The 13056-nt window shown below is 58.7% G+C and overlaps 2 protein-coding genes and 1 pseudogene across 2 annotated transcripts; 2 read left to right on the top strand and 1 right to left on the bottom strand.

Annotated features, from left to right (window-relative positions):
* The first annotated feature begins 821 nt into the window (after positions 1-821).
* On the top strand, positions 822-4405 carry LOC148813557 (prostate stem cell antigen-like). Its single transcript, XM_088908148.1, has 3 exons — positions 822-1006; positions 2248-2361; positions 3410-4405. The coding sequence occupies exons 1-3, from the start codon at positions 955-957 to the stop codon at positions 3616-3618; spliced, it is 375 nt and encodes a 124-aa protein (XP_088764274.1). The 5' UTR covers positions 822-954; the 3' UTR covers positions 3619-4405.
* On the bottom strand, positions 1108-1844 carry LOC148813558 (uncharacterized; annotated as a pseudogene).
* Positions 4406-5229: 824 nt separating the features above from the next.
* Positions 5230-10899, top strand: LOC148813556 (uncharacterized). Its single transcript, XM_088908147.1, has 3 exons — positions 5230-5427; positions 8032-8136; positions 9514-10899. Exons 1-3 carry the CDS (start codon positions 5376-5378, stop codon positions 9735-9737), a joined length of 381 nt encoding a protein of 126 aa, XP_088764273.1. The 5' UTR covers positions 5230-5375; the 3' UTR covers positions 9738-10899.
* Positions 10900-13056: the final 2157 nt, after the last annotated feature.

Below are 13056 nucleotides of genomic sequence, written 5' to 3'. Positions count from 1 at the left end.
GTCGGTCCTCCTCCTCCTCCTCCTCTGCCTCTCCTTTCTGCTGGCGAAGGCAGATGGGGCGGGGGGGCCGGCCGGTTCAGAGAGGGTCCCGGGCCATGCTGGAAAAGGTGGGTCAGGAGGTCTCTTCCTGGTTTGGAGCGACATTCCACGCCGCATTCCTGCGGCGGTTTCGGCAGGCTTCGGCTCAAGCGCCTGATTGGTTTCGGATACTGGCCCTGGGCTGGTGAAGTTCCTGGTGAAGCACATTTTTCTGTCTTGTTTTCAAAAATGCTGAACAGCTGCTTGCAGAACGAGTTAAACTGCTTGGAGTGGTGGGGGGGTGGGGGGTGGTTTTCATCCCTGTGTTTCTCGACTGCTGGCCTTTTTTCCCCCGGATTCTTGGGGTGCTGATTGTTAATTCCCCAGCTGCGGTCCTGGAGGGGTCCCCAAAAATAAATGAATTCCATGGTGGACCCTTGGAGCTCCAGGAGGTGTCCCCTTTGTCAGGGTGGGAGTGTAGTTTCTGGAAGAGCCGGCAGCTCTCTCTGCCCCCGGAGGTGGGGAAGCCGGGCCGGGAGAGGGTCCTGACCCGGCTGGGCCCGGCAGAAGAGCGCTTTGGGGTGCGCTGAGGGAACCCCCCCCCCCACGACGTGGCCAGTGGCCCTGCTGCAGCTGGGCTAGGCCCCCCCTGTTTGTCTACCCCCCCCCCCCTCGGTCTCTGATGTCACTGGAGTGGAAGCAAACGGGATCCAAACCAGCCGGACTGGTTTTGGGGGGGACACGCCCTGAGCCGGTACAAATAGGCCCCCACATCCTCCCCCGCTCCTGTATGTGTCCAGAGCCCCGCGCGCCCGGTCCAGCCCGTCTCGTCTCGTCTCTCGCCGACACCGAGGTGCGTCTGTCCCAGCCCGGTCCTGACCCGACCCGACTCGTCCCTCGTGGGCTTCCTGCCGTGACCCCCCGACACCAGTGAAGATGTACGGGCTCCTGGGCGCCGTCCTGGCTGTGGCCCTGTGCTTCACGGCCGGTGAGTAGTGGCGGTGGGGACGGAGGGCGGGGACAGGCTTCTGTCCCGGGGGTCCTGCGTCTGGGAATGAGAGCAGGCCTGGGTGAGCTGGGACAGGGACACAAGACACCGGACAGGCAGACCGGTAAGCAGACAGACAGGGAGATTAGCAGACAGATGGACAGACATGCAGGCAGGAAAACAGACACACGGACAGACGGGTGAGCAGGCAGGCAGGAAAGCAGACGGACGGACAGACGGGTGAGCAGGCAGGCAGGAAAGCAGACAGACGGACCGACAGACAGACAGGTGAGCAGGCAGGCAGGAAAGCAGACAGACAGACAGACAGGCGAGCAGGAAAGCAGACAGACAGACGAGCAGGCAGGCAGGAAAGCAGACAGTCGGATAGACAGACAGGTGAGGAGGCAGGCAGGAAAGCGGACAGATGGACAGGGGAGCAGGCAGGCAGGAAAGCAGACAGACAGACAGACAGGTGAGGAGGCAGGCAGGAAAGCAGACAGACAGGCAAGCAGGCAGGCAGGAAAGTAGATAGACAGATGGACAGACGGACAGACAGGCGAGCAGGCAGGCAGGCAGGAAAGCAGACAGACAGACAGACGAGCAAGCAGGCAGGAAAGCAGACAGGCAGGCAGACAGACAGACAGACGAGCAGGCAGGCAGGAAAGCAGACAGGCAGGCAGACAGACAGACAGACGAGCAGGCAGGAAAGCAGACAGGCGAGCAGGCAGGCAGGCAGGTGACGGGCAGGCAGACAGACAGACAGGCAGGCAGGTGACGGGCAGACAGACAGACAGACAGGCAGGTGACAGGCAGACAGACAGACGGGCAGGGTGCCACTACGTCAGTGCTTGAGCCCCGTCACCAGCAGCTGTGGTTTTTTGTCCCGCCTGTTGGGATCTGTCCGAGAGAGAGAGAGTGTGTCAGTCAGTCAGGGTGTCAGTCAGTGTGTCTGTGTTTCAGTGTGTCAGTCAGTCAGAGTGTCAGTCAGTGTGTCTGTGTTTCAGTGTGTCAGTCAGGGTGTCTGTGTTTCAGTGTGTCAGTCAGTCAGAGTGTCAGTCAGTGTGTCTGTGTTTCAGTGTGTCAGTCAGGGTGTCTGTGTTTCAGTGTGTCAGTCAGTCAGAGTGTCAGTCAGGGTGTCTGTGTTTCCCAGGGAGGTGATGGCTGCTGTGATCAGTCTTCCTGTGGGACTGATGGAGTGCTCAGTGCCTCACCCTCTGTGTGTGTGTCTACTCTTTCCACAGGGGAGGCCCTGAGGTGCTACAAGTGCGACGTGGGCTTCTGGAACCTGTGTGTGACGTCGATCACCAACTGTACAGGGCCCACTGACCAGTGCTTCAGTGGGGTTGGGAAAGCAGGTGAGAGGGCTTGGCTGACGTGAGATTAATCTGTCTCTCTGTGTCTGCACTGTTCATGTACTGGAGAGTCCAGTCAGTGTGTGTGTGTGTGTGTGAACCCCTCTCTCTCTCTCAGTGCAGTGTTCATGTACTGGAGTGTCCAGTCAGTGTGTGTGTATGAACCCCTCTCTCTCAGTGCAGTGTTCATGTACTGGAGTGTCCAGTCAGTGTGTGTGTATGAACCCCTCTCTCTCTCAGTGCAGTGTTCATGTACTGGAGTGTCCAGTCAGTGTGTGTGTATGAACCCCTCTCTCTCTCAGTGCAGTGTTCATGTACTGGAGTGTCCAGTCAGTGTGTGTGTATGAACCCCTCTCTCTCTCAGTGCAGTGTTCATGTACTGGAGTGTCCAGTCAGTGTGTGTGTATGAACCCCTCTCTCTCTCAGTGCAGTGTTCATGTACTGGAGTGTCCAGTCAGTGTGTGTGTATGAACCCCTCTCTCTCTCAGTGCAGTGTTCATGTACTGGAGTGTCCAGTCAGGGTGTCTGTATGAACCCCTCTCTCTCTCAGTGCAGTGTTCATGTACTGGAGTGTCCAGTCAGGGTGTCTGTATGAACCCCTCTCTCTCTCAGTGCAGTGTTCATGTACTGGAGTGTCCAGTCAGTGTGTCTGTATGAACCCCTCTCTCTCTCTCAGTGCAGTGTTCATGTACTGGAGTGTCCAGTCAGTGTGTGTGTATGAACCCCTCTCTCTCTCAGTGCAGTGTTCATGTACTGGAGTGTCCAGTCAGTGTGTGTGTATGAACCCCTCTCTCTCTCAGTGCAGTGTTCATGTACTGGAGTGTCCAGTCAGGGTGTCTGTATGAACCCCTCTCTCTCTCAGTGCAGTGTTCATGTACTGGAGTGTCCAGTCAGGGTGTCTGTATGAACCCCTCTCTCTCTCAGTGCAGTGTTCATGTACTGGAGTGTCCAGTCAGGGTGTGTGTATGAACCCCTCTCTCTCTCAGTGCAGTGTTCATGTACTGGAGTGTCCAGTCAGTGTGTGTGTATGAACCCCTCTCTCTCTCTCTAGCTGGGTTTGTGGATATCACCCAGAAGGGCTGTCTCCCTCTCGCCAGTTGCAACCTGGTCTCCAACGTGACCTTCGCCGGCACCAGCCTCTACACCATGAACAAGACCTGCTGCGCCACTGACCTGTGTAACGCCGCCGGCGCGCCCGCGCTGTCGGCGCTGTCCGCGGTCGCCGTGGCGACGGCCTGGCTCGCCGCGGGCCTGGTCTGAGCGGGGCCGGCGGGAGGAGGAGGAGGAGGAGGGGGTGGTGGTGCTGATGATGAGGGAGGTCATCCTGCGTTCCCCTGCTTTTGGGAACATTGATGGGGGGGGAGGTGAGCCACCATACTCGTGCTCGGCCCAAGCACTTAACCCCCCCCACCCCCCTCCTCGAGCCCGGCCCCCGTGGCTGGAGGGGGACCCCAGTGGCTGCTCCCTAAAGCCTGGGGGCTGGGGGGGTGCAGGACTGGAGAGGTGAAAGTTTGGGGGTTCAGGACCGGGGTGTAGGCCCTGGAGGGGCAGCAGGGGGTGGGTGTTTGGCCTATGCAGGGACCCCTCTCTCCCTCCTCCTCCTCCTCCTCCCCTTGCGAAGTGACTGCTGGGAAACCCCCAGACTCCGCCTTCCTCCTCGCACTGCAGTCGTTTCTCGCAGGATGACCGCCTTCCTCGGCTGTCTTAACCCCCCCCCCCCCTCTCTTGGTTGGGGACCTTGAACCCGTCTCCACAGTGGGGTGGTCCGGCTGCCCTGTGGGGGGGTGGGGCAGTGACTTGTGCTGTAAGTGACTCGACTCCTGCGCTCCTCCGTGTGTACCTGACGTGAAGTCCTGGCCGGTTCTGTTTGTGGCCAGGCGGATCTGTACGTGGCGGTGGGGGTTAGGTTTGGCTTTTAATGACTTGTTTTTGTTATTTGGGCTCATACTGTAATTATCCTGTTTTTTTTTTTTTTGGGGGGGGGGGCTGATGTGGAGGTTTTCCCTCATGCTGGTGTGATGTGGCCTTGAATAAAGTTTTTAAACACACCCTCCCCCAGGCTCGCTGGCTGTTTTTGTTTTTTGAAGGGGCAGGGAGGCTCTTCGGAGCTGGGGTCGGTCCTCCTCCTCCTCCTCCTCTGCCTCTCCTTTCTGCTGGCGAAGGCAGATGGGGCGGGGGGGTGCCGGCCGGTTCAGAGAGGGTCCCGGGCCATGCTGGAAAAGGTGGGTCAGGAGGTCTCTTCCTGGTTTGGAGCGACATTCCACGCCGCATTCCTGCGGCGGTTTCGGCAGGCTTCGGCTCAAGCGCCTGATGGGTTTCGGATACTGGCCCTGGGCTGGTGAAGTTCCTGGTGAAGCACATTTTTCTGTCTTGTTTTCAAAAATGCTGAACAGCTGCTTGCAGAACGAGTTAAACTGCTTGGAGTGGTGGGGGGGTGGGGGGTGGTTTTCATCCCTGTGTTTCTCGACTGCTGGCCTTTTTTCCCCCGGATTCTTGGGGTGCTGATTGTTAATTCCCCAGCTGCGGTCCTGGAGGGGTCCCCAAAAATAAATGAATTCCATGGTGGACCCTTGGAGCTACAGGAGGTGTCCCCTTTGTCAGGGTGGGAGTGTAGTTTCTGGAAGAGCCGGCAGCTCTCTCTGCCCCCGGAAGAGCGCTTTGGGGTGCGCTGAGGGAACCCCCCCCTCCACGACGTGGCCAGTGGCCCTGCTGCAGCTGGGCTAGGCCCCCCTGTTTGTCTACCCCCCCCCCCCTCGGTCTCTGATGTCACTGGAGTGGAAGCAAACAGGATCCAAACCAGCCGGACTGGTTTTGGGGGGGACACGCCCTGAGCCGGTACAAATAGGCCCCCGCATCCTCCCCCGCTCCTGTATGTGTCCAGAGCCCCGCGCGCCCGGTCCAGCCCGTCTCGTCTCGTCTCTCGCCGACACCGAGGTGCGTCTGTCCCAGCCCGGTCCTGACCCGACCCGACTCGTCCCTCGTGGGCTTCCTGCCGTGACCCCCCGACTCCACTGAAGATGTACGGGCTCCTGGGCGCCGTCCTGGCTGTGGCCCTGTGCTTCACGGCCGGTGAGTAGTGGCGGTGGGGACGGAGGGCGGGGACAGGCTTCTGTCCCGGGGGTCCTGTGTCTGGGAATGAGAGCAGGCCTGGGTGAGCTGGGACAGGGACACAGAGGGGAAAGGGCAAGACACCGGACAGGCAGACCGGTAAGCAGACAGACAGGGAGACTAGCAGACAGATGGACAGACATGCAGGCAGGAAAGCAGACAGACAGACGGACAGACGGGTGAGGAGGCAGGCAGGAAAGCAGACAGACAGACAGACAGACGGGCAGACAGGGGAGCAGGCAGGCAGGAAAGCAGACAGACGGACGGACAGACAGGGGAGCAGGCAGGCAGGAAAGCAGACAGACAGACAGACAGACAGACGGGCAGACAGGGGAGCAGGCAGGCAGGAAAGCAGACAGACAGACAGACGGACAGACAGGAGAACAGGCAGGCAGGAAAGCAGACAGACAGACAGGCGAGCAGGCAGGCAGGCAGGAAAGCAGACAGACAGACAGACAAGCAGGCAGGCAGGAAAGCAGACAGACGGACGGACAGACAGGGGAGCAGGCAGGCAGGAAAGCAGACAGACAGACAGACGGGCAGACAGGGGAGCAGGCAGGCAGGAAAGCAGACAGACAGACAGACGGACAGACAGGAGAACAGGCAGGCAGGAAAGCAGACAGACAGACAGGCGAGCAGGCAGGCAGGCAGGAAAGCAGACAGACAGACAGACAGACAAGCAGGCAGGCAGGAAAGCAGACAGACAGACAGGGAAGCAGGCAGGCAGGAAAGCAGACAGACAGACAGACAGGGGAGCAGGCAGGCAGGAAAGCAGACAGACAGGCGAGCAGGAAAGCAGATAGACAGATGGACAGACGGACAGACAGGCAGGCAGGCAGGCAGGCAGGAAAGCAGACAGACAGACAGACGAGCAGGCAGGCAGGAAAGCAGACAGACAGACAGACGGACAGACAGGAGAACAGGCAGGCAGGAAAGCAGACAGACAGACAGGCGAGCAGGCAGGCAGGCAGGAAAGCAGACAGACAGACAGACAGACAAGCAGGCAGGCAGGAAAGCAGACAGACAGACAGGGAAGCAGGCAGGCAGGAAAGCAGACAGACAGACAGACAGGGGAGCAGGCAGGCAGGAAAGCAGACAGACAGGCGAGCAGGAAAGCAGATAGACAGACGGACAGACAGGCAGGCAGGCAGGCAGGAAAGCAGACAGACAGACAGACGAGCAGGCAGGCAGGAAAGCAGACAGGCAGGCAGACAGACAGACAGACGAGCAGGCAGGAAAGCAGACAGGCGAGCAGGCAGGCAGGCAGGCAGGCAGGTGACGGGCAGGCAGACAGACAGGTTAGGAGGCAGACAGGAAAGCAGGCAGACAGACAGGCAGGCAGGTGACGGGCAGACAGACAGACGGGCAGGGTGCCACTACGTCAGTGCTTGAGCCCCGTCACCAGCAGCTGTGGTTTTTTGTCCCGCCCGTTGGGATCTGTCCGAGAGAGAGAGAGTGTGTCAGTCAGTCAGGGTGTCAGTCAGTGTGTCTGTGTTTCAGTGTGTCAGTCAGTCAGAGTGTCAGTCAGGGTGTCTGTGTTTCAGTGTGTCAGTCAGTCAGAGTGTCAGTCAGGGTGTCTGTGTTTCAGTGTGTCAGTCAGTCAGGGTGTCAGTCAGTGTGTCTGTGTTTCAGTGTGTCAGTCAGTCAGAGTGTCAGTCAGGGTGTCTGTGTTTCAGTGTGTCAGTCAGTGGGGTGTCAGTCAGTGTGTCTGTGTTTCAGTGTGTCAGTCAGTCAGGGTGTCAGTCAGGGTGTCTGTGTTTCAGGGTGTCAGTCAGTGTGTCTGTGTTTCAGTGTGTCAGTCAGTCAGGGTGTCAGTCAGTGTGTCTGTGTTTCAGTGTGTCAGTCAATCAGGGTGTCAGTGTGTCATTCAGGGTGTCTGTGTTTCAGTGCGTCAGTGTTTCAGTGTGTAAGTCAAGGTGCAGAACGATCGCTGTGCGTCTCCCAGGTGGGGTTGCTGGTACAGAATGGCTGGTGTGCGTCTCCCAGGTGGGGTTGCTGGTACAGAATGGCTGGTGTGCGTCTCCCAGGTGGGGTTGCTGGTACAGAACGATCGCTGTGCGTCTCCCAGGTGGGGTCGCTGGTACAGAATGGCTGGTGTGCGTCTCCCAGGTGGGGTGGCTGGTACAGAATGGCTGGTGTGCGTCTCCCAGGTGGGGTGGCTGGTACAGAATGGCTGGTGTGCGTCTCCCAGGTGGGGTCGCTGGTACAGAATGGCTGGTGTGCGTCTCCCAGGTGGGGTCGCTGGTACAGAATGGCTGGTGTGCGTCTCCCAGGTGGGGTGGCTGGTACAGAATGGCTGGTGTGCGTCTCCCAGGTGGGGTCGCTGGTACAGAATGGCTGGTGTGCGTCTCCCAGGTGGGGTGGCTGGTACAGAATGGCTGGTGTGCGTCTCCCAGGTGGGGTCGCTGGTACAGAATGGCTGGTGTGCGTCTCCCAGGTGGGGTGGCTGGTACAGAATGGCTGGTGTGCGTCTCCCAGGTGGGGTCGCTGGTACAGAATGGCTGGTGTGCGTCTACTCCTTTTACAAGAACTGCTGCTCACGGTTTCTGCTCCTCCCCTGTACAGTGGAGACTCTGAAGTGCAACAAATGCAACTTTGGGTTCCTAAACCTGTGCGTCTCGACGCAGACCAACTGTGCTGGTACAGAGCAGTGCTACAGCCTGACAGCAAGTAAGAGACTCGGAGACACTCCCACCTCTCTCCCCCCCTCTCTCTCTCACCCCTCTGCCCTCTCTCTCTCTCACCCCTCTGCCCTCTCTCTCACCCCTCCCCCCCCTCTCTCTCTCTCTCACCCCTCTCCCCTCTCTCTCACCCCCCTCTCCCCTCTCTCTCTCACCCCTCTGCCCTCTCTCTCTCTCACCCCTCCCCCCCCTCTCTCTCTCTCTCACCCCTCTCCCCTCTCTCTCACCCCCCTCTCCCCTCTCCCCTCTCTCTCACCCCTCCCCCCCTCTCTCTCTCACCCCTCTTACCCCTCTCTCTCACCCTTCTGCCCCCTCTCTCTCTCACCCCTCTTACCCCTCTCTCTCACCCCTCTGCCCTCTCTCTCTCTCTCACCCCTCTCCCCTCTCTCTCACCCCTCTGCCTTCTCTCTCACCCCTCTCCCCTCTCTCTCTCTCACCCCTCTGCCCTCTCTCTCTCTCACCCTTCTGCCCTCTCTCTCTCTTTCTCACCCCTCTCCCCTCTCTCTCACCCCTCTGCCCTCTCTCTTTCTCACCCTTCTGCCCTCTCTCTCTCTTTCTCACCCCTCTCCCCTCTCTCTCACCCCTCTCCCCTCTCTCTCTCTTTCTCACCCCTCTCCCCTCTCTCTCTCTCACCCCCTCTGCCCTCTCTCTCTCTCACCCTTCTGCCCTCTCTCTCTCTTTCTCACCCCTCTCCCCTCTCTCTCACCCCTCTGCCCTCTCTCTCTCTCACCCTTCTGCCCTCTCTCTCTCTTTCTCACCCCTCTCCCCTCTCTCTCACCCCTCTCTCTCACCCCTCTCCCCTCTCTCTCACCCCTCTGCCCTCTCTCTCTCTCACCCTTCTGCCCTCTCTCTCTCTTTCTCACCCCTCTCCCCTCTCTCTCACCCCTCTCCCCTCTCTCTCACCCCTCTGCCCTCTCTCTCTCTCACCCTTCTGCCCTCTCTCTCTCTTTCTCACCCCTCTCCCCTCTCTCTCACCCCTCTCCCCTCTCTCTTTCTCACCCCTCTCCCCTCTCTCTCTCTCACCCCTCTGCCCTCTCTCTTTCTCACCCCTCTCCCCTCTCTCTCACCCCTCTGCCCTCTCTCTCTCTTTCTCACCCCTCTCCCCTCTCTCTCACCCTTCTGCCCTCTCTCTCTCTTTCTCACCCCTCTCCCCTCTCTCTCACCCCTCTCCCCTCTCTCTTTCTCACCCCTCTGCCTTCTCTCTCACCCCTCTCCCCTCTCTCTCTCTCACCCCTCTTACCCCTCTCTCTCTCTCCCCTCTCTCTCTCTCTCACCCCTCTCCCCTCTCTCTCACCCCTCTTACCCCCCTCTCTCTCCCCCCTCTCCCCTCTCTCTCTCACCCCCCTCTCCCCTCTCTCTCTCCCAGATTTTGGCTCGAACTTCGCCTCCACCTTCGTCTCGAAGGGCTGCCAGTCTCAACTCGGCAGCCTGCAGTGCAACACGACGACCATCCAGACCTTCCTGCTGACGAACTACACGCAGACCATCACCTGCTGCACCACGGACCTGTGCAACAGCGCCAGCGCCGCCCGCCTGTCCGCTCTGACGGGGGGCGCCCTGGCCGCCGTCTGGCTCCTGGGGCTGGTCTAGGCCCGCGCCACCCCGAATCACCTCCAGTCACTGCCAGTCACCCCCAATCGCCCCGAATCACCTCCAGTCACCCCCAATCACACTGAATCACCCCCAGTCACCCCGAATCACCTCCAGTCACTGCCAGTCACCCCCAGTCACGCCGAATCACCTCCAGTCACTGCCAGTCACCCCCAATCGCACTGAATCACCGCCGGTCACCCCGAATCACCTCCAGTCACTGCCAGTCACCCCCAATCGCCCTGAATCACCGCCGGTCACCCCGAATCACCTCCAGTCACTGCCAGTCACCCCCGGCCACCCCGAATCACCTCTAGTCAACCCAAATCACCCCCAGTCAACCCAAATCACCCCCAGTCACTGCCAGTCACCCCCGGGCACCCCGAATCACCTCCAGTCACTGCCAGTCACCGCCGGTCACCCCGAATCACCTCCAGTCACTGCCAGTCACCCCCAATCGCCCTGAATCACCCCCAGTCACCCCGAATCACCTTCAGTCACTGCCAATCGCCCTGAATCAACCCCAGTCACCCCGAATCACCTCCAGTCAACCCAAATCACCCCCAGTCACCCTGAATCACCTCCAGTCACTGCCAGTCACCCCCAATTGCCCTGAATCACCCCCAGTCACTGCCAGTCACCCCCAATCGCCCTGAATCACCCCCAGTCACCCTGAATCACCCCCAGTCACCCCCAGTCACCCTGAATCACCCGCAGTCACCCTGAATCACCCCCAGTCACTGCCAATCGCCCTGAATCACCCCCAGTCACCCTGAATCACCCCCAGTCACTGCCAGTCACTGCCAATCATCCCCAATCGCCCCGAATCACCCCCAGTATCTGCCAGTCACCCCCAATTGCCCTGAATCACCCCAAGTAACCCCGAATCACCCCGAATCTCCCGGTGTCCCGGTCACTGCTGTGTGGTTCTGCGTGTTCCCTCTCCTAGCGTGAAGCCTGGACTCTGGCCGGACCCGGAAGTCCGGATATGTGGCGCGGCCGAGATCTTGCTCGAGCCATGCTGAAAGGTACCGTGCTCTTCTCTAGGTGAAGAATGTTACTAACCTCCTTTCTGGTCAATAATGTTAACACTGGGAAAAAATTGTGACCAACAAGATTTACTGGGAAAAAAAATAATAAACTCTGTAAAACAATATATGACGTGTCTCGGGTTTCTTGCTATGGTCCTGTTTCTGGGGAGATTGGTCCCACAACAACCAAAGTGACGGACTGTGGACCTGTGTCTCTGTCAGCGTGTCTGTATGAACCCCCCTCTCTCTCAGTGCAGTGTTCATGTACTGGAGTGTCCAGTCAGTGTGTCTGTATGAACCCCCCTCTCTCTCAGTGCAGTGTTCATGTACTGGAGTGTCCAGTCAGTGTGTCTGTATGAACCCCTCTCTCTCTCAGTGCAGTGTTCATGTACTGGAGTGTCCACTCAGTGTGTCTGTGTGAACCCCTCTCTCTCTCAGTGCAGTGTTCATGTGCTGGAATGTCCAGTCAGCGTGTCTGTATGAACCCCTCTCTCTCTCAGTGCAGTGTTCATGTACTGGAGTGTCCAGTCAGTGTGTCTGTATGAACCCCTCTCTCTCTCTCTCAATGCGGTATTAGTGTAAGGTATTGACATAACTCCTTCTCCCTCCCCTTATCTAAATCCTTCTTTTTTTTGTGGCTTTCAAAACAAATACCACAAACTGGTTCTCCAGCTGTCATCACCTTTTTTTATGTGAAACTGCACTATTACTTATCTCAGTGTGCACTGATGTGTGTTCTTAAATGTAGCCTTTGGAAAAAATAGCATTTCAGTCTGCTGACAACAAGGCCACAGCAGAGCACAGTGCAGTAAAGTCCGCTGACATCAAGGCCACAGCAGAGCACAGTGCGGTAAAGTCCGCTGACAACAAGGCCACAGCAGAGCACAGTGCAGTAACAACTGCTGACAACAAGGCCACAGCAGAGCAGAGTGCGGTAAAGTCCGCTGAAAACAAGGCCACAGCAGAGCACAGCGCGGTAAAGTCCGCTGACAACAAGGCCACAGCAGAGCACAGCGCGGTAAAGTCCGCTGACAACAAGGCCACAGCGGAGCACAGCGCGGTAAAGTCCGCTGACATCAAGGCCACAGCGGAGCACAGCGCGGTAAAGTCCGCTGACAACAAGGCCACAGCGGAGCACAGCGCGGTAAAGTCCGCTGACATCAAGGCCACAGCGGAGCACAGCGCGGTAAAGTCCGCTGACAACAAGGCCACAGCGGAGCACAGCGCGGTAAAGTCCGCTGACAACAAGGCCACAGCGGAGCACAGCGCGGTAAAGTCCGCTGACAACAAGGCCACAGCGGAGCACAGCGCGGTAAAGTCCGCTGACATCAAGGCCACAGCGGAGCACAGCGCGGTAAAGTCCGCTGACATCAAGGCCACAGCGGAGCACAGCGCGGTAAAGTCCGCTGACAACAAGGCCACAGCGGAGCACAGCGCAGTAGAGCCCGCTGGGATGAGACGGAGGGGGGCAGAGAGAGAGTCACCCGTCATAGAAACCTGCCAGAAACCACCTCGGAGGAGAGGGTGCGGGCGAGATTCCTGCCGGAGCTGGCTGGGTCGCATTCCTGCCTGCGGCTCTGGGCACCAGGCGAGCGCGGCGCCCGAGGGAGAGAGAGAGACAGCGGGAGAGGGAGGGAGAGAGACAGCCTGAGGACCAGTGAGCCTGTCTCCCAGTAATGCCCCATCTGTCTACAGGATATGTCAATAGCTTTAGGATATGTCCCTGTTGTAAATGTCTGTAATACGTCTGTAGATTTTATTTTACTTTTAATTTTTTGTTTTGTTTCATGTGAATTTCATGATTTTTATCGGCTGTGGCAACACGGATTGTACCCATCGGTCGTGCGAATGAAGCACCTTGAACTGAATTGAATTGAACTGAGAGGGAGGGAGAGACAGCGAGAGATGGAGAGGGGGAGAGAGAGAGAGAGAGGGAGGGAGAGGGGGAGAGAGAGACAGCGAGAGAGGGAGAGGGAGAGAGAGAGAGAGGGAGAGAGACAGACAGCGCCCGCACGCCGTGTCGCCACGCAGACAGTGAGAAATGTGCACGCCCAGAACACAGCCGCACAGCGGAGAGCACACGGGAGACACGCGAGCGCTTCTGAGACCCCCGACTGACGTTCTCACGGGGCAGGCAGGGGGGCCTCGCAGCCCGGGGGTCCCCCGAGCTCAAGGACAGGGGCGCTGTCTGGGTGGAGTCCGCATGTTCCCCCCAGGTCGGAGTTGGGTTTCCTCCCACAGTCCACAGACAGGCTGCTGGGTAAATGGGCTTCTGGGAAAACTGGCCC

The sequence above is a fragment of the Atractosteus spatula genome, assembly GCF_055471065.1.
Source record: "Atractosteus spatula isolate fAtrSpa1 chromosome 10 unlocalized genomic scaffold, fAtrSpa1.hap1 SUPER_10_unloc_1, whole genome shotgun sequence".
In the NCBI taxonomy this organism is placed as follows: Eukaryota; Metazoa; Chordata; class Actinopteri; order Semionotiformes; family Lepisosteidae; genus Atractosteus; species Atractosteus spatula.
The sequence above is the reverse complement of the archived record's forward strand: the minus strand, read 5'-3'. Positions and strand labels throughout refer to the sequence as shown.

Excerpts from the sequence above, each read along its gene's own strand:
- LOC148813557 (XM_088908148.1), top strand. The coding sequence starts at position 955 with ATGTACGGGCTCCTGGGCGCCGTCCTGGCTGTGGCCCTGTGCTTCACG. Across the intron at positions 1,007-2,247 it reads GGCCCTGTGCTTCACGGCCG|GGGAGGCCCTGAGGTGCTAC; the intron begins GTGAGTAGTGGC and ends CTCTTTCCACAG. Across the intron at positions 2,362-3,409 it reads CAGTGGGGTTGGGAAAGCAG|CTGGGTTTGTGGATATCACC; the intron begins GTGAGAGGGCTT and ends CTCTCTCTCTAG.
- LOC148813556 (XM_088908147.1), top strand. The coding sequence starts at position 5,376 with ATGTACGGGCTCCTGGGCGCCGTCCTGGCTGTGGCCCTGTGCTTCACG. Across the intron at positions 5,428-8,031 it reads GGCCCTGTGCTTCACGGCCG|TGGAGACTCTGAAGTGCAAC; the intron begins GTGAGTAGTGGC and ends TCCCCTGTACAG. Across the intron at positions 8,137-9,513 it reads GTGCTACAGCCTGACAGCAA|ATTTTGGCTCGAACTTCGCC; the intron begins GTAAGAGACTCG and ends TCTCTCTCCCAG.